The 20536-nt window shown below is 44.8% G+C and overlaps 1 protein-coding gene across 1 annotated transcript; it reads left to right on the top strand.

The window, feature by feature from the left end:
- Positions 1-1437: 1437 nt before the first annotated feature.
- On the top strand, positions 1438-18450 carry lrrc10 (leucine rich repeat containing 10). Its single transcript, XM_078219776.1, has 2 exons — positions 1438-2745; positions 18403-18450. The coding sequence occupies exon 1, from the start codon at positions 1723-1725 to the stop codon at positions 2653-2655; it is 933 nt and encodes a 310-aa protein (XP_078075902.1). The 5' UTR covers positions 1438-1722; the 3' UTR covers positions 2656-2745; positions 18403-18450.
- Positions 18451-20536: the final 2086 nt, after the last annotated feature.

Genomic DNA, 20536 nt, shown 5'->3' with positions numbered 1-20536 from the left:
TAGACCTAATAGAGGTTTATAAGATGTTGAGAGGCATAGATCGGGTGGACTCTCAGAGGCTTTTTCCCAGGGTGGAAATGGCTGCTACGAGAGGACACAGGTTTAAGGTGCTCGGGGGTAGGTACAGAGGAAATGTTAGGGGGAAGTTTTTCACACAGAGGGTGGTGGGCGAATGGAATCGGCTGCCGTCAGTGGTGGTGGAGGCAAACTCAATAGGGTCTTTTAAGAGACTCCTGGATGAGTACATGGGACTTAATAGGATGGAGGGTTATAGGTAGGCCTAAAAGGTAGGGATATGTTCGGCACAACTTGTGGGGCCGAAGGGCCTGTTTTGTGCTGTAGTTTTTCTATGTTTCTATGTTTCTAAGCCGGGAAGTGAACCCGGGTTCCTGGTGCTGTGGGACAGCAGTGCTAACCACTGTGCCACCAATAAAACCAGATTTCTGTGCATATCCTTGTGTTTTCACATTATAATCTACATTTGCTCAACAGCTAGATCTCAAATTTCTTCTCTTGACCCAGGATTTGTTAGAATGGATTTATTTCTCATAGAGGGGCGCACGGTGGAGGGTAGCGCAGTGGTTAGCACTGCTGCCTCACAGCGCCAGGGACCTGGATTCAATTCCGGCCTTGGGTGACTGTCTGTGTGGAGTTTGCACATTCTCCCCGTGTCTGCATGTGTTTCCACCGGGTACTTTGGTTTCCTCCCACAGTCCAAAGATGTGCAGGTTAGGTGGATTGGCCCTGCTAAATTATCCCTTAGTGTCCCAAGACATGTAGATTAGGGGGATTACTGGGGTAAATATGTGGGGTTATGGGGTGGGGTGGCGGGTGGGCCTGGGTAAGATGCTCTGCCGGAGAGTTGGTGCAGACTAGATGGGCCGAATGGCCTCCTTCTGCATTGGTGGGATTCTATGGATGAAATGAACCCGACCAAAATTGAAACGAATGTGGGGCGGGAGGGTGGGGGGTGTTAGGGGGTTAGCTTTGGAGAATAACACCTGGCGAGCAACCAAAAATATAAGCAGAAAACCGCTGGGAAATGGATTAGAATAGTTAGGTGAGTTGTCTTTGGCCAGTGCAAGGGCTGAAGGGGCTTTATTTATGCTGAATGCCTCTATGGTTAATGTATCACAGGCTGGCATTCTGGAAAAAAAATGACAAGAAGCAGAGTTGGCTTCTGTCCTGTGTGTGTCAGCATTCCTGTACATCCAATCAAAAGATGCACGAGACAGAAAGGAATAAACATTTTCATTGATAAAATTAATATATAAATTCTCGTCTGCAACACATCTTATTTTATGAAACTTAGAACAAGCAATGTGTAAGGACATTCGTTTTGGGGGATCTGGCTTGCATTAAACGTTGTCTGAAGTATAAAAATGAAGCTGTGTGTGCGATAGATTTGGCCACATGCATTTCGGTGGATATTGAATAGCTGCTGTACTCTGCTTTGGCGAATGTCTCTGACAAGCACCACTAGGGTCTGGAGATAAGGAAGGAGGTAGCAGAGTGTGTGCTGGATTCTTAACAGTGAAGCTTAACTTATATGGTCCTCACTGTCAGGTCACGGTCAACGCGCATTCCTGCAGTTATCAGCAACACTGTCTGCAATCCCAAGCCTTCACTTAAAAGCTTGAGGGGGAACTTTGAAAGGCTCAGTAGCAGCATCCTGCCTTCCAGGAGCGCTGGTGTTTGATTCCAGTGAAACATGTAGTTGGAATGGGGAATGCTATTATGTCTGTCCTCGCATTCTTCCCTTCCAAATCCTGCCAGAAGTTGCTGCTGGGGGGCGACTTGGAGGAGATGCCCCCGGATAAGATGATGGATTTGAGTGGGAAGCATCTGAGGAGGTTCCCCCTGCAGCTCTGCGCCTTCACTGAGCTGATGAGGCTGTACCTGAGCAACAATAACCTCAGCAGCCTCCCGCCCGAGTTCCAGCTGCTGGGCTGCCTGCAGATCCTGGCGCTGGACTTCAACTCTTTCCGGGAGCTGCCCCGGCCGGTGTGCCGCCTCCGCCAGCTCTCCATCCTCTACCTGGGCAACAACGCGCTGTGCGGGCTGCCGCCCGAGCTGGGCTCGCTGGCCGAGCTGCACACGCTGTGGATCGAGGGGAACCGCTTCGAGCGGCTGCCCGCGGTGCTGGGCCAGCTGCACCGCCTGCGGGTGCTGCACGCCGGCTGCAACCAGCTGGAGGGGCTGCCCGGCGAGCTGCGCCGCCTGCCGGAGCTGCACAGCATCTGGCTGGCCGACAACCAGCTGTGCGACTTCCCCGCCGTGCTGCTCCACATGCCCAGCCTGGAGATCATCGACGTGGACCGCAACCAGATCCGCTCCTTCCCCAGCCTCAGCCACCTGCCCAACCTCAAGCTGATCATCTACGACCGCAACCCCTGCAGGAACGCCCCCGCGGTGGCCGAGGAGGTCAGGAGGGTGGGCAGGTGGGCTGACTACCGCCCCCCGGCCAGCGACAGACCCCCACCGCCGCCAGAGAGCACGGCCGAGCCAGTGGAACAACACAGGGACATTGAAACTCCAGAGAAGAATGAACTGAGCAAGGATCCTGGTGAAGAGGTGCTGCAGAAGAATGAACTGAGCAAGGATCCTGGTGAAGAGGTGCTGCAGAAGAATGAACTGAGCAAGGATCCTGGTTAAGGGGTGCTGCAGAAGAATGAACTGAGCAAGGATCCTGGCTAAAAGGTGCTGCTGGAGTTAACATTGAAAGCAACCTCCCCTCTAACAAATGTAATTTTCAAACTTTCCATTTCGCTTTGATTATTTGATTTGATTTGATTTATTATTGTCACATGTATTAGCACACAGTGAAAAGTATTGTGAAACATATGCATAAAATTGCTATTTGCACTTTTTTTCACTCCCTGAGCAATATCACATAATGGGATAAAAACAATATCTTGTGAATGCTGGAAATCTTAAATAAAAACAGAAAATGCTGGATAAATTCAGTATCTGGTACAGTGGTTAGCACTGCTGCCTCACATGACCCGGGTTCGATTCCCAGCTTGGGTCACTGTCTGTGTGGAGTTTGCACGTTCTCCCCGTGTCTGTGTGGGTTTCCTCCAGGTGCTCCGGTTTCCTCCCACAGTCTGAAAGACGTGCTGGTTAAGTGCATTGACCCGAACAGGCGCTGGAGGGTGGCGACTAGGGGAATTTCACAGTAACTTCATTGCAGTGTTAGTGTAAGCCTTGTGACTAATAAATAAACTTTAAATTCTCCCACAGTGTACCCAAACAGGCACTGGAGTGAGGCAACTAGGGGATTTTCATAGTAACTTCATTGCAGTGTTAATGTAAGCCTACTGGTGGCACTAATAAATAAACTTCAAAATTTTAGGTCTGGCAACATCTGTAGAAGATCAGTGGACCGGAAACATTAACTGTGTTTTTCTCCCTCCACAGATGCTGCTGAGTTTATCCAGAAGTTTCTGTTTTACATCACATAATGGGACACTGCCCCCTCCCCCCCTTTCCTCTCCCCAACCCCTGGACTTCACCACAAATAAAAGCTGAACATGCTGGAAATACTCAGCAGGTTAGGCAGCATCTGTGGAGGGAGAAACAAACTTAATTGCTTTAGGTCAGTGACTTTCTATCAGAACTGGGAGCAAAAAGTTCAGATATGTAAAAGGTGTTAAGCAAAGGCTAAGGCAGGGGATGGCTGATGTTTTTTGGAACAGAATGATGGCTCAAATGCATCTGACAAATCTGTTCTTTGAGGTGGCAACAAGGAAGTTAGATAAAGGATACGTGATTTATTTAGATTTCCAGAAGGCCTTTGACAAGGTGCTGCATAGGAGACTGTTAAATAAGTTAAGTTCCCGTGGCGTTAAGGGTAAGATCCTGGCATGGATAGAAGATTGGCTGACTGGCAGAAGGTAGGAGTGGGGATAAAGGGGTCTTTTTCAGAATGGCAGCCGGTGACTGGTGATGTGCCTCAGAGGTCAGTGCTGGGACCACAACTTTTCACAATATACATTAATGATTTGGAGGAAGGAACTGAAGGCACTGTTGCTAAGTTTGCAGTTGATACAAAGATATGTAGAGGGACAGGTAGTACTGAGGAAGCAGAGGGGCTGCAGAAGGACTTGGACAGGTTAGAAGAGTGGGCAAAGAAGTGGCAGATGGAATACAATGTGGAAAAGTGTGAGGTTTTGGAAGGAGGAATGGAGGCATAGATTATTTTCTAAATGGGAAAATGCTTAGGAAATCAGGAACACAAAAGGACTTGGGAGTCATTGTTCAAGATTCTCTTAAGGTTAACGTGCAGGTTCAGTCGGCAGTTAGGAAGGCAAATGCAATGTTAGCATTCATGTCGAGAGGGCTAGAATACAAGAGCAGGGATGTACTTCTGAGGCTGTATACAGTTTTAGTCAGATTCCATTTGGAGTATTGTGAGCAGTTTTGGGCCCCCTATCTAAGGGAGGATGTGCTGGCCTTGGAAAGGGTCCAGAGGAGGTTCACAAGAATGATCCCTGGAATGAAGAGCTTGTTGTGTGAGGAACGGTTGAGGACTCTGGGCCTGTACTCAATGGAGTTTAGAAGGGTGAGGGAGGATTTTATTGAAACTTACAGGATACTGTGAGGCCTGGATAGTGTGGACGTGGAGAGGATGTTTCCGCTAGTAGGAAAAACTAGAACCAGAGGGCACAACCTCAGGCTAAAGGGACGATTCTTTAAAACAGAGATGAGGAGGAATTTCTTCAACCAGAGAGTGGTGAATCTGTGGAACTCTTTGCCGCAGAAGGCTGTGGAGGCTAGGTCATTGAGTATCTTTAAGACAGAGATAGATAGGTTCTTGATTAATAAGGGGATCAGGGCTTATGGGGAAAAGGCAGGAGAATGGGGATGAGAAAAATTTCAGCCATGATTGAATGGTGGAGCAGACTCGATGGGCCAAGTGGCTTAATTCTGCTCCTATGTCTTATGGTCTTATGGCAAGGGAAATGGGGCTAGTAATGGTACAAGTAGATGAACATAAGATGGATATATAGGAAGTGAAAATAGAGTAGAACATTCACCAATAGTTGCTACCCAAGAATAAAAATGGAAGCAGCGATTAGAATTTGAAATTGTTGAATTCATGTTGAGCCTGGAAAGTCGTAAAATTCTTAATCAAAAGCTGGGGTGCTGTGCCTCAAGATTCCCTTGAGTTTCACGGGAACAGTATCGGAGTTGAGGACAGTGAGGTCAGAATGAGGCACGGACTGGAAGCTCAAGGTCATACCAATGGAGGTGTTCTGCCAAGAATCTGCATTTGGTCCCCTGGAACTGATTTCTTCCTATATTGACGCTCTCTTTATCCAATCTCTTCCCATCTAGATCTGCAACTCTTGCTTAAAGCCTATTAAACTTAACTCTTAACTTTTGACTCTTAACTTTTTCCAGTTCTGATGAAAAATCATTGACTTTTAATGTGAAGTTTGTTTCCCTCTTCACAAATACTGCCTGACCTGCTGAGTATTTCAAGCATTTTGTTTTTATTTCAAATTTCAAGCAGCTGCAGTTTTTTTTTTGCTTTGTAGCGTAATCTTTCATATAACTTTTATATTGTAAATGACAGGATCTTTGGATGGTGCAGTACTGCAAATTATCATCTCTGATCAAAATAGAATAGAGACAACCTAAAGGCTGCCAGGTAGTGCAGGAGAATTAGAGGGAGCTATTGTGAAATGCAAAAGAAACACAAACCAATCCCTCCTCCATCCCCTTACACAACCCCTAATAGTGGGAGATAACCCATAGGGGCTAACAATAAGGAAACCCATTACTGGCCTTCATGGGCAAACTGAGAAGTAATTGTTTCCATTGCTAGACTCAAAAGTGGGTTCCTGATATTTATCATTCACAATTCCCAGAGATGAAAAGCACCCAAGAAACCTCCAATCCCAACGGGAACATGATGCCTTCCACAATCCTGTCATTGTTGTGAGACTTCTTAAATTGCTATGTTTGACAGGGCTGCTTCTGATAGTATCCTTGACATTGGAGATAAGATAGTGAGTAGGTACTGCTGTGCATGTAATCTATTCTATATCTGGTCTGTGGACAGATCACTTCAGCATCTGGTATTCTAAGTGGGTGTCTGTTTAATTCCACAACATTGACGTGGTTAGCACAACTGCCTCACAGTGCCAGGGGGGACTTGGGTTTGATTCCTGGCTTGGGTCACTGCCTGTGCGGAGTCTGCATGTTCTCCCTGTGTCTGCATGAATTTCCTTCGGGTGCTCCGGTTTCCTCCCACAGTCTGAAAGATGTGCTGGTTCGGTGCATTGGCCATGCTAAATTCTCCCTCAGTGTACCCGAACAGGTGCCAGAGTGTGGCGACTAGGGGATTTTCACAGTAACTTGATTGCAGTGTTAATGTAAGCCTACTTGTGGCTAATACATTAACTTTACTTTGAGCAGAGAAGTTCAGAATTTTGCATTAGTATGGTAGTGTTTGGAAGGCTGCTCTTAACTACTAAAGGAAGGTCTTTGCATAGCATCCACCAGCTCCTACTAACAACTTTTCAGCAATTATACAAGCAGAAAGTGATGACTGCCATGCCTTCCTGTGGGAGGAAAGTGCATTCCATTTTTACGCTGACTTATGCATCAAATAAGTCAGTTGTTGTTAATTTCTTCAGAGCAATTCAGAATCCAAGGCAGGAATAAAACAAGGCTACCATTTGGAAGTGTTCTTGCTTTCTCCAGCACCAATGATGCAGCCTTTTACGTAGCAACATTGGAGAAATTCTTGTAACAAAGAATCCTGGGCTCATGCTGTGCGTCAACACTGTCCAAGTTTTTTTTAACTTGAGTAACTCCTAAGAAAGTGTTCCTTTAGAAGTAGAGCTGTCTGGTTCTTCACAGTGGAACTTGCATGCATGGTGTTTTGGCACAGCTGCTGGTGTGACAATTCATGGCTAAAATGGCAAAGGACTGCAATTTCTCAGCAACAGATCCATTCCTAAATCCTGCATGTTCAGATTGCTCGGTTGTTACCATATCCACTCCACAGAAATAGGGTGATTTATCACCATCTAGAGCTTATTCAATAACAGAAGCAGTTCTATATTATGCAAGTATCCGTCTGTGCCAGTGTGCCAAAAAGCTTGGTGCAACATTGGCAAAGATACAGTGGAACTGACAGCATAACTGCAGTGTAGATCTCATTTTAGATGATTCATCCTCGACAGTTCGTCAAATAATAACTCTTAATATGAATTTTTTTTATATCTATGTATTCCCAAAAGCTTTAGAATTCATAATGTAATAAAGTTTTTTTTCTAAGATGTGTGCTTACATTTCATGAGGGTTAAGGGGGTCCTGTACCTGCAGGATCACATGTCAGGTGCTGAATTTCCAGTGTTTTGTGTGGTGATTTAACTTGCTTCACTATCAAAATATATTTGCATAGCAATGTTTATGCTGACTTTTTGTATAGCACTGTAACATGCATCCTCTGCCACAAGGCTAGCCATAACCATAGGTTCGAAAACCCTTCTCCCCAGTCTCCTTCACTCCCACCCCTCACATTCCAGCAAGAATGAGGAGCTTATGGACTACTTGTTATTGAAATCATCTGAATAGTTGCCTCTGCATCTCTTTCCTTATCCCCCACATTTAAAGTTAATGAGGAGCTGTGGTGTTACTTTCTTACACTCCCTCATTTATTGGAACCTAATTATGTTATTTTCTTTTAATTGAAAATAGTATATTTGAAAGACAAAGTAATTTTAGATGAACATAGTGTATGTGGAGTTGTCCTGAAGGCTTGGTTGGTAAAGGCAGCATGTTACTAAGTCATGTAGATCAGAAAAGCTCTGGCTTAACTGCTTGTCTGTGCCACCTAAACTGGCGTCAGCGAGGGTGGTGGTGGTATTTCTATTGATCAACACCAATAAATCAGCCAAGTCTTTAGCTTTTACTGCTATCTGGTGACTTGTACTAGAAAGCTGTGTGTGTATGCTGGGTGAAGTAGAATTGAGATCAACTGTGATATCCCCCTCCCATCTCCTCTCACTCCCCCACTCCCAGGACCAAATAGCAAAAACATTTGCTAGAGGTAGTTTTTAGGATTATAATTTGAACCAAATACCGCATGAAGTCATACTTCAACATATTTCATTGTCTCCAAGGATTAAGGGGTGAGGGATAAAAATGGCACATTGACAATAAATAAAACATTTATTTTTATGTAAACACTATTAAAACAACACAAGATTTTTGAATCTTACTAAATTCAGTTGAAGCACTGAACTAGAGTAAAAGGGGAGTCCTAATAAGATTTTCAGGCATAAATTAATATCCAATTTTACTTTGTTCATCATTATTTGTGAGTCATTCTTTGGCTTTTTTTAAACAATGCCTTACTTGGTAGTTTTTCAACAATAAAGGGATTGCATGTCGGTAGGGGAACACTCCAATTGTCTCACTTTTGGCACTTTCCAGGTCTTGTACTGCACTTGTCATGAGTGCTTCAAACTGGACTTAAATGTGCAAAATTGTTCACCACATCCCATTCATTGTTTCTAAAGAACATCATTGCTGAAGCATACACAATATTTATCATTTGAAGGAACACTCAAATCAACTTTCATAAACTCAACCATTAGTCCCAGCATAACCAGGATATAAATGGAACAGTGGGAAAATGTGGCAGAAACATCTCTGACAGATGTGCTTAAGTGATGCTAAAACAAGGTCACCTAGATTCTAGGCTTCCACATGGAATCTTCAAGAACAACAGCAAATATTACTCACTCTCTGTCAGCAGATATCTTCCCTTATATGGAAACTGCTTATCCTACATGACATGACTTTATATCCTTTTGATTCCCCCTCCCTCCCCACACACAGTGTATGATTTTATTTTCATAATATTGGCAAAAAAAATTAACTTTTCCTGCAACAAACTTCTGGTTTTGTGGGGTTTCAAACAGAAAAGTTCTGAATTTGAGAATTAAGCTAATTAATATGTACTGATTTGTATGAGACAGGTTAAGGATTGTATTTTTACCCTGTTCTCTTTATGAAATGCAAGAGGCCACGTTAATCAGCTTCATGGAGGAGAATGTTAAGCATTTTCATGCTCTATTTATACCATGATTTGAAGACTGGAATCTTTCCAAAACCCTTACTGCTCCCCATTGCAATTGGGAATATTAATGCTGATTGTTCCAGACCAAGATTCTCTGCGGTTTGCAGCATCCAAACTAAAAAATAGGTTATCAGTAAACATTTGAGACTGCATACTTCTAATGTCCCACTGCCCAATAATTTTGTATCAAAGCGTTGTCAGAATTGAATGTTCATAAGACTTCCTTTTGATGTATATCAGACGTATCTCAACATTTCAGCTCAAATCAACTTTGATGTGACCATGTCAATATTCTAGGTTTTCCATCAGCTTTTGATGAGGAAATTAAAAACTGTCTTGTTTCCAAAATGTATGTATAAGCCAGAAACAAATGTTCTGAGTATTTAATTCTAAATATTTTAGAGATAATAGCACAGGTTAGATTAGGTAGGAGACAAAAAGTTAGATCAATAAAAACACAATATGAGCGAGGTCAGAAGTAAAATCATGAATGTTAGCATAAGGAAAGTTAAAGTAACTTTTTGATAACATTTTTAATTTAGTATTAATTGGTATTCTTTGTGGTTGAGGGGAGGGAGGGCGGGCGGGCAGGGGGGTTCACATGAAATGGAACATATGCAATTGTCCAGGAGAGGAATCCTTGGTTTGGAAAAGGAAGAACTGATTTGGAACAAATGCAGTGGAGACAAGAGAAACTGAGAACGAAATGAAGTCCTGACAGGAAGCAGGGTAGACTAGTGTAAGACAAGATATTTGTGGATAGTAGTTGATATACTCAGCAAGACAGGTAGCGTCTGTGGTGAAAGAAACTTTTTTTTGATTCTAGGTCATTGCCCTGTAACCTTAACTCACTTAGCTCTCTCAAATGAAGTTCTCTGAGCTACTGAGTTTTCAATTTCCTGTTTCAATTATAGTCTGGACCTATTTGGGTTCCCTTGTCACCTTTTTATCTCAAGGGAGTGAAGAAGCCAGGCAGAGGGTGGAAGTGGTGGATGGGAACTGTTTGTCAGCCTCCATTCAAGAATGCCCGCAGGGCAGTCCTGGTGGGGGATGGAGATTTTGAAGGACGTGGCATCCATGGGAATGGCACGGTGGCGCAGTGGTCAGCACTGCTGCTGCACAGCGCCCGGGACCCGGGTTTGATTCTGTCCTTGGGTCACTGTTAGTGTGGAGTTTGCACATTCTCCCCGTGTCTGCGTGGGTTTTCTCCCACAGTCCAAAGATGTGCGGGTTAGGTTGATTGACTATACTAGATTGACCCTAGTGTCAGGGAATTAGCAGGGTAAATATGTGGTTACAGGAATAGGGTCTGGGTGGGATTGTGGTTGGTGCAGACTCGATGGGCTGAATGGCCTCCTTCTGCACTATAGGGATTCTATGTTCTATGTAAAAAAAAAGTTAGATCCAAGAAATTTTAGTGGTGATGGGGGGGAGCGGGTTTGGATGTAGGGAAGTGAGATATGATGTGGAGATGCCGGTGTTGGACTGGGGTAGGCACTAAGAAGTCTCAGAACACCAGATTAAAGTCCAACAGGTTTATTTGGTAGCATGAGCTTTTGGAGCACTGCTCCTTCATCAGGCTCACCTTTAACCTAGTGTTGTGAGACTTCTTACTGGAAGTGAGATAGACATTGATCAGGTCTGTGAGGGTAAGGCTGAAACAGAGGATATATTAAGGCAGTTCCTGCTTGTTGGTCTTGGGAAGAAGGTGAAAGAGGGCCGTGCAGATTTGGGGACCATAAGGTCAAGAGAGCATGGAAGGAAAATATCTTGAGGCGAGGTCGGTGACAATTTTGGAAACAATGGTTAGATGCTTAGTGGTGGTGGAGGTAGGTGGGGGGCGGGGGGGAGGGGGGGGGTGGGGGGGGAGTTCAAGGAAGAGGTGGAGGATGTCAAATTTGGCATTCAGCCTCAACTAGGTAGAGGACAGTTCACTAAACAGTGCCACCACTATCAGCAGGTTTAAAGACAATGTTAGGATTGAACCAGCGAGAAAAATGTTGCACTTACAAGAGATAGAATGAGATTGGTGCAGAATCACTGGGATGGCTGATGTCCATAACACCATAAGACATAGGAGCAGAATTAGGCCACTTGGCCCATTGAGTCTGCTCCGCCATTCAATCATGCTGATACTTTTCTCATTCCCATTCTCCTGCCCTTTCCCTATAACCCTTGATCCCCTTATTAATCAAGGATCTATCTATCTGTCTTAAAGACACTCAATGACCTGGCCTCCACAGCCTTCTGTGGCAAAGAGTTCCACAGATTCACTACTCTCTGGCTGAGGAAATTCCTCATCTCTGTTTTAAAGGATCGTCCCTTTAGCCTGAGGTTGTGCCCTCTGGTTCTAGTTTTTCCTACTAGTGGAAACATACTCTCCACCTCCACTCTATCCAGGCCTCAGTGTCCTGTAAGTTTCAATAAGATCCCCCCTCATCCTTCTAAACTCCAACGAGTACAGATCAAGAGTCCATAACCGTTCCTCATACGACAAGCTCTTCATTCCAGGGATCATTTTTGTGAACCTCCTTTGGACCCTTTCCAAGGCCAGCACATCCTTCCTTAGATATGGGGCCCAAAACTGCTCACAATACTCCAAATGGGGTCTGACCAGAGCCTGATACAGCCTTAGAAGTACATTGCTGTTTGTCATTTTCATAAATGACCTGGATGAGGAAGTGGAGGGATGGGTTGGTAAGTTTGCTGACGACACCAAGGTAGGTGGTGTTGTGGATAGTTTGGAGGGATGTCAGAAGTTGCAGCGAGACATAGATAGAATGCAAGACTGGGCGGAGAAGTGGCAGATGGACTTCAACCCGGATAAGTGTGTAGTGATCCATTTTGGCAGATCCAATGGGATGAAGCAGCAGTATAATATGAAGGGTACCATTCTTAGCAGTGTAGAGGATCAGAAGGACCTTGGGGTCTGGGTCCATAGGACTCTTAAATCGGCCTCGCAGGTGGAGGATGCGGTCAAGAAGGCGTACGGCGTACTAGCCTTCATTAATTGAGGGATTGAGTTTAGGAGTCGGGAGATAATGCTGCAGCTTTATAGGACCCTGGTTAGACCCCACTTGGAGTACTGCGCGCAGTTCTGGTCACCTCATTACAGGAAAGATGTTGAAGCCATTGAAAGGGTGCAGAGGAGATTTACAAGGATGTTGCCTGGATTGGGGGGCATGCCTTATGAGGATAGGTTGAGGGAGCTTGGTCTCTTCTCCCTGGAGAGACGAAGGATGAGAGGTGACCTGATAGAGGTTTACAAGATGTTGAGAGGTCTGGAGAAGGGTAGACTCTCAGAGGCTATTTCCAAGGGCTGAAATGGTTGCTACGAGAGGACACAGGTTTAAGGTGCTGGGGGGTAGGTACAGAGGAGATGTCGGGGGTAAGTTTTTCACTCAGAGGGTGGTGGGTGAGTGGAATCGGCTGACGTCGGTGGTGGTGGAGGCAAACTCGTTGGGGTCTTTTAAGAGACTTCTGGATGAGTACATGGGATTTAATGGGATTGAGGGCTATAGATAGGCCTAGAGGTAGGGATATGATCAGCGCAACTTGTGGGCCGAAGGGCCTGTTTGTGCTGTGGCTTTCTATGTTCTATGTTCTACATCCTGCTCTTGTATTCTAGCCCTCTTGACATGAATGCTAACATTGCATTTGCCTTCCTAACTGCCGACTGAACCTGCACATTAACCTTAAGAGAATCTTGAACAATGACTCCCAAGTCCCTTTGTGTTTCTGATTTCCTAAGCATTTCCCCATTTAGAAAATAGTCTATACCTCCATTCTTCCTTCCAAAGTGCATAACCTCACACATTGTATTCCATCTGCCACTTCTTTGCCCACTCTCCTAACCTGTCCAAGTTCTTCTGCAGCTCCCCTGCTCCCTCAATACTACCTGTCCCTCTACATATCTTTGTATCATCTGCAAACTTAGCAACAGTGCCTTCAGTTCCTTCCCCCAAATCGTTAATGTATATTGTGAAAAGTTGTGGTCCCAGCACTGATCCCTGAGGCACACTACTAGTCACCGGCTGCCATCCTGAGAAAGACCCATTTATCCCCGCTCTCTGCCTTCTGCCAGTCAGCCAATCCTCTATTTTTGCCAGGATCTTACCCTTAACACCATGAGCACTTAGCTTATTTAACAGTCCCCTATGCGGCACCTTGTCAAAGGCCTTCTGGAAATCTAAATAAATCACGTCCACTGGTTCTCCTTTATCTAACTTTCTTGTTACCTCCTCAAAGAACTCTAACAGATTTGTCAGACACGACCTCCCCTTGATGAAGCCGTGTTGACTCAGTCCTACTTTATCATCCACTTCCAAGTCCTCTGCGATCTCACCTTTAATAATGGACTCTAAACTCTTGTCAATGACCGAAGTCAGGCTAACTGGCCTATAATTTCCTCCCTCCCTTCTTAAACAGCGGTGTTAAATTAGCTACTTTCCAGTCCTCTGGTACCCTCCTTGCCTCCAGTGATTCCTGAAAGATCACCACCAATGACTCCACAATTTCCTCAGCTATCTTTTAGAACCCTGGGGTGTAGTATATCCAGTTTAGGTGATTCATCCACCTTCAGACCTTTCAGTTTCCCCAGAACCTTCTTAGTGATGATCACTAGACTCACCTGTGCCCCTGACTCTCCTGGAGCTCTGGCATCCCGCTGGTGCCTTCCATTGTAAAGACTGATGTAAAGTAACTAGTCAGTTCCTCTGCCATTGCTTTGTTTCCTATTATCACTTCTCCAGCCTCATTTTCCAGTGGTCCAATGGCTATTTTTTGCCTCTCTTACCTTTTATATATTGAAAAAAAACTCTTCCTATCTTCTTTATATTACTAGCTAGCTTACACTCATATTTCATCTTCTCCCCCCTTATTACTTTTTCAGTTGTCCTCTGCTTGCTTTTAAAAGCTTCCCAATCCCCTGGTTTCCCACTAATCCTTGGCACTTTGTATGCTTTTTCTTTTGCTTTTAAGCTGTCCTTGACTTCCCTTGTCAACCATGGATGCCTCATCCTCCCCTTAGCATGTTTCCTCCTCCTTGGGATAATTTCTGTTGTGCCTCCCGAATAACTCTCAAAAACTCCTGCCATTGCTGTTCCACTGTCTTCCCTGCTAGGCTCCCTTTCCAATCATGTCTGGCCAGCTCCTCCCTCATGTCTTTGTAGTTACCTTTTATTTAATTGTAATACCGTTAAATTTGATTCCAGCTTCTCCCTCTCAAACTGCAGGGTAAATTCTATCATATTGTGGTCATTGCTCCTGAAGGGTTCCTTCACCTTAAGACCATAAGACATAGGAGCGGAAGTAAGGCCATTCGGCCCATCGAGTCCACTCCACCATTCAATCATGGCTGATTTCAACTCCATTTACCCGCTCTCTCCCCATAGCCCTTAATTCCTCGAGAAATCAAGAATTTATCAATTTCTGTCTTGAAGACGCTCAACGTCTCGGCCTCCACAGCCCTCTGTGGCAATGAATTCCACAGACCCACCACTCTCTGGCTGAAGAAATTTCTCCTCATCTCTGTTCTAAAGTGACTCCCTTTTATTCTAAGGCTGTGCCCCCACGTCCTAGTCTCCCCTGTTAATGGAAACAACTTCCCTACGTCCATCCTATCTAAGCCGTTCATTATCTTGTAAGTTTCTATCAGATCTCCCCTCAACCTCCTAAACTCCAATGAATATAATCCCACGATCCTCAGACGTTCATCGTATGTCAGGCCTACCATTCCTGGGATCATCCGTGTGAATCTCCGCTGGACCCGCTCCAGTGCCAGTATGTCCTTCCCTAATCAAGTCTGCCTCATTACACATCATGTGGAGATGCCGGCGTTGGACTGGGGTGAACACGGTAAGAAGTCTCACAACACCAGGTTAAAGTCCAACAGGTTTATTTGGTAGCAAATACCATAAGCTTTCGGAGCACTGCTCCTTCGTCAGATGGAGTGGAAATCATTTCCACTCCATCTGACGAAGGAGCAGTGCTCCGAAAACTTATGGTATTTGCTACCAAATAAACCTGTTGGACTTTAACCTGGTGTTGTGAGACTTCTTACCGTCATTACACATCACCAGATCCAGAATTACCTGTTCCCTAGTAGGCTGTCACAAGCAGTTTTCAATAAAAAGATCTAGAGCTGGCCAAGAGGCCAGAGGAAAGGGTTCCAGGCAGAACATGAATCCTGAAAATGGGAGAACATGCAGTGGGAAGTCTCCTGTCAAAGAAGGGGGTGCAGAGGCAGAAGAGAGAAAAGCTCAGCATTGGGCCAAGCTTGAGGAAGGGGGTGAAGCTGAGGCCTTTGATGTCAGAGAGATAAAGGTCAGGAGAGATAATGAAAACAAGGCAGGGGGTGAAATTTGAAGAAATGGATCAGGGGAAAGTGGAACAGCACCACAGGTAAAGATCCCTAAAACTGAATAGAAAGAATCGGTCTTTTCATAGAATCCCTACAGTGCAGAAGGAGGCCATTTGGCCCATCGAGTCTGCACTGACCACAATCCCACCCAGGCCCTATTCCTGTAACACCACTTATTTACCCTGTTAATTCCAACAGTAGGGTCAATTTAGCATGGCCAATCAACCTAATGCACACATCTTTGGACTGTGGGAGGAAACCCACGCAGACACAAGGAAAATGTGCAATCTCCACACAGACAGTGACCCGAGCCTGGAATTGAACCCGGGTCCCTGGCACTATGAGGCATCAGTGCTAACCACTATGCCCCATGCCACCTTTTGTTGAAGCACTTGATGAAATGAAACAGTGGACCAGGGCAGTTTTGAGATAAGAGTGCTTCAGTACCAGAGCAATCGAGACACATATGTGATAGCGCAAAGCTACCTTAGATACATGAAAGCAGTGGTTCAAATACTGGACATCTTGCAAAGTTCCAATCCTGATAGATTCATTAAATGAAGGATGGAATTTCAGTTGTAACTGACATGGAATAAGCTAGGACTCAGACAGATTTCTCCCCATCTCAGCTTTTACCTCCCTTGTCCAGTCTCTTCCTGTTTAAATCCACAACACTTTGGATGCCCTCTGCCATTTTGTTTGGTCATATTCCCCCAAGCATGGACATCCAATCCGATTACATCATCATCTGCACAAGACTGGAGGGTTCTCTCCTTCCTTGGATGGAAGTCCAACCAGTCCTCATCCTCTGCCTGGCTGAACTTGCTTTCACTGAACAGCATCTCCTGACTCCGCATAAAAGGTGTTGCTATGATATAGTGTGGGCCCTACCTAGACCAGCCTTTGTGTAGGAGTTCCAGTCAAGTCCTCTCATTTTCTGACATATTGAACTGTTGGTGCTGTTTCTACTCGACTCAAATTGGAGAATTTTAACATTGCTTCCAGTTTCCACCCTTCCCATGGTCCATCCTGATTATTTCCTTTCTTGACTTTTCTCTCATTTATTTGCTGGAAAAGCTCTGTTCCATCCTCTAAAAATTTGTCATGTTTTGGTTCCAGGCATCAAGATAATTTTCTGTTCAGATGATGTCTCCTTCATACTAGTGCTTCTGCTGTCAGTTTTTTTCTCAACTGATCATTCATTCAATTCCACTATGTGTGACAAGACATGTGTTTGTTCCATTTTAAAACACAAACTGTTATCACTTTTTGCACTTTTGCTGTCACTCCTTCCCTTTCCTCCCAGAAGCATAATAGGGTTCCTCAGCATCCACCATTAGGCTCCAGATCGTCTTCCATTGCCAAACAGCATGACTTCCCCAACCCTTTCAGCATTCTAAAGACATCAAACTTTCTTCAAAACTATGGCCCATTCCTCAATCCCTCCCCCAACCCTTCACACAAGAGCAGCAGATGCACCATCTACCCTTTTACCTTTTCTCTTCCCATTATCGAGGATGGAGAAATAGGATGTTGCTTGGTTTATTCACTGTACATCATCTTCTCTATGCAGATTGGATGATAGCCGTGTGGAACATCTCAGGTCAATTCATAAGTGTGACCTGGAGCTGTTGGTCACCTGTCATTGTAATTCTCCAGTCAATCTGCATTCTGGTCTCTGTTCTTAACCTCCTCCACTGCTTCATGGAATATAATCACATCTTTCAATTAGGCACTTTACAACCTTCTACTCACTGAATTCAACAATTGCAGATTCTGAAGCTCTATCCCCATCTTGAATGACAGACATTGCTATATTTCTACTATTCTCATTTACACCTTCTTCACTTGTCCCATTTCCATCTCTTTTAGCTTGCTATTATTCCCTTAGTTGCTCCTGCCTTACACCCTATTATACCTTTGCCTTTCAGGACTCCCCATCCGTATTTATAAAGCTTGTTACATCTCTAATTTTGCTCTAGTTTTGATGAAAGGGCAATGACCTAATACATGAACAGGTTCTCTTTCCAGGTGTTGCTTTATCTGAATATTTTCAGTAGTTTGTTATTTCAGATTTTTAACACTTGTAGCATTTTACTTTTGTACACTATATATATTACTTCTCAGGAAACAGAGTTTGAAATGAGAAAGCTGCTTGTTTAAACATGTTTCATTCTCTCTCCAGTTTCACACCACAGTAATAAATGGCAAATGTCCCAGCTCTTGGAAAGTCTGCTCAATATCAAAACATGTCACACCAAAAATATTCACTAAATAGTAAAACACTGAAGTTCAAAAGCAAAAGGATTTACAGCACAGAGAAGCTGTAATGTTTATTTGGTTGTAGCAACTCCTTAATTGGTGCTATGTATGCATCTCACTTCCCCAAATCCTTTTGCACTCTTCCTTCGCACATACTGATCCAATTATCCCAAGTTATGTTGTTGTGTAGCCTTAGCTTGAAGCTATCTGTAGTAAAATATTCCATATTTAACAACCTTCATGAAGTTGTAATTTCCCCTTTGTAATAAACAAAGTTTACAGTTGCTGAATTAACAATTAACTGCTCAAAATCTTAACTTTTGATGTCAATTAATAATTTCTGTTCCAGGGGAAAAGACCCAATTTTTTGACCAGTTTTGATCATCACTTTAAACCATTGTTATACCCTCCCATTCCTGATATAATTCCAGCAAGTCTTTTCACTGCTGTATCCTTCTTGCAGGAGGATGTCCACAGCAAAGGAATACTCAACAATTGCCTCACCAAGTCTCGATACATAGTAAACAACTATTGTTTTATATTTAATGACTCCATGCATAAAATTAGAACCGTATTCATTTCAGTGACATTTCTGCTTACACTTGCAGCCTCCAAAAGACTTATGGAAATCGCTCCTATTTTATTAAGAATAGTGGGATTCGTGTTTTTTTCCCAGGAAAATATAAACCAATGCTTCAAGATTCGAAGTAAAAAGCATAAGAACATAAGAAATAGGAGCAGGAGTAGGCCATCTGGCCCTTCGGGCCTGCCCCGCCATTCAACAAGATCATGGCTGATCTGAAGCGAATCAGTTCCACTTACCCGCCCGCTCCCCATATCCCCTAATTCCCTTATCGATCAGAAAACTATCTACCCGTGATTTAAACATATTCAACGAGGAAGCCTCCACCACTTCAATGGGCAGAGAATTCCAGAGATTCACCACCCTCTGAGAGAAGAAGTTCCCCCTCAACTCTGTTCTGAACCGGCCCCCCCTTATTTTGAGGCTGTGCCCTCTAGTTCTGGTTTCCCTTCTAAGTGGAAAGAATCTCTCCACCTCTACCCTATCCAGCCCCTTCATTATCTTATATGTCTCTATAAGATCACCCCTCATCCTTCTAAACTCCAAACGAGTACAGACCCAATCTGTTTAATCTCTCCTCATAAGCTACACCCCTCATCTCCGGTATCAACCTGGTGAACCTTCTCTGCACTCCCTCCAAGGCCAATATATCCTTTCGCAAATAAGGGGACCAAAACTGCACACAGTACTCCAGTTGCGGCCTCACCAGTGCCTTGTACAGTTGCAGCAAGACCTCCCTGCTTTTATATTCTATCCCCCTCGCGATAAAGGCCAACATTCCATTTGCCTTCTTGATCACCTGCAGACTGAGTTTTTGCGATTCGTGCACAAGGACCCCCAGGTCCCTCTGGCGGTCACACCAGGGCCACGGGAGGAGGCCAAGTGGGTGACAGCCAGGAAGGGTAAAACACGGGTGATTGAGAGCACCCCGGTGGAAGTGCCCCTACATAACAAGTACTCCTGTCTGACTACTGTTGGGGGGGGACAGCCCATCTGGGGGAAGCAGCAGTGGCCATGTCTCCGGGGTGGAGTCCGGCCCTGTAACTCAGAGGGCAAAGGAAAGGAGGAGGAAGGCGGTATTAATCTGGGACTCGACAGTCAGGGGGACGGACAGGCGATTTTGCGGAGGCAGGCGGGAGTCTCGCATGGTGGTCTGCCTCCCTGGGGCTGGGATCCAGGATGTCGCTGGGCGAGTCCCAGAAATCCTGAGGTGGGAGGGAGAGGAGCCGGAGGTAGCGGTACATATTTGTACCGCTGATGTGGGTAAGAAGGGGGAAGGGAACATGAAAAAAAGAGTATAGGGAATTAGGGAGACAGCTGAGGAGGAAAGCAAAGGTAGTAATCTCGGGATTGCTGCCTGTGCCACGGGAAGGTGAGGAAAGGAATGGAGTGAGGTGGAGGATGAATGTGTGGCTGAGGGAATGGTGCAGGGGTTCAGGTTCCTAGACCATTGGGACCTCTTTAGGGGCAGGTGTGACCTGTATACTAAAAACAGGTGGCACTTGAATCCCAGGGGGACCAATATCCTGGCAGGAAGGTTGGCTAAGGCCACTGGGGAGAGTTTAAACTAGATAGGTTGGGGGGAGGGGATCAAAGCGACGTGACAGAGTGAGGAAGGTAGCTCGCAAACAGAGAAGGGTTATAGGCAGTGCAAGAGGGCAGGTGGACTGGGAACAGAGAAGGGGAGAGGTCAGACCATAGGATTGAGAGGTGTCTACTCTAATGCCAGGAGTATAGTGAAGAAACTAGCTAAAGGAAGAGCTTGGGAGATGTTAGTAGCGCTTCAACAAACCGGGTCCAGATAAAGGCTGGCATAAAGACACTTTGCCTGAATGCACGAAGCATTCGAAACAAAGTAAATGAGTTGATGGCACAAATCCATACAAATGAATATGATCTAGTGTCCATCACAGAAACGTGGTTGCAGGGTGACCGGGACTGGGAACTGAATATACAGGGTTATCAGGCATTTAGGAAGGATAGACAGGTAGAAAAGGGAGGTGGGGTAGCTTTGTTAATAAAGGATATCAGGACGGTAGTGAGAGACGACATAGGCTCTAAGGAGCAAAACGTGGAATTGTTGTGGGTGGAGATAAGGAATAGTAGGGGGAGAAAGACACTGGTAGGCGTGGTCTATAGGCCCCCAAATAATAAGAGGTGGGGAGGGCTATAAACAAGCAAATAATGGATGCGTGCAAAAGTGGAACGGCAATAATCATGGGGGATT

Source organism: Mustelus asterias, chromosome 9 (assembly GCF_964213995.1).
Source record: "Mustelus asterias chromosome 9, sMusAst1.hap1.1, whole genome shotgun sequence".
Lineage (NCBI taxonomy): Eukaryota > Metazoa > Chordata > Chondrichthyes > Carcharhiniformes > Triakidae > Mustelus > Mustelus asterias.
This window is presented reverse-complemented; position numbering and strand designations above follow the sequence as displayed.

Coding starts and splice junctions, on each gene's coding strand:
- lrrc10 (XM_078219776.1), top strand. CDS start 1,723: ATGGGGAATGCTATTATGTCTGTCCTCGCATTCTTCCCTTCCAAATCC.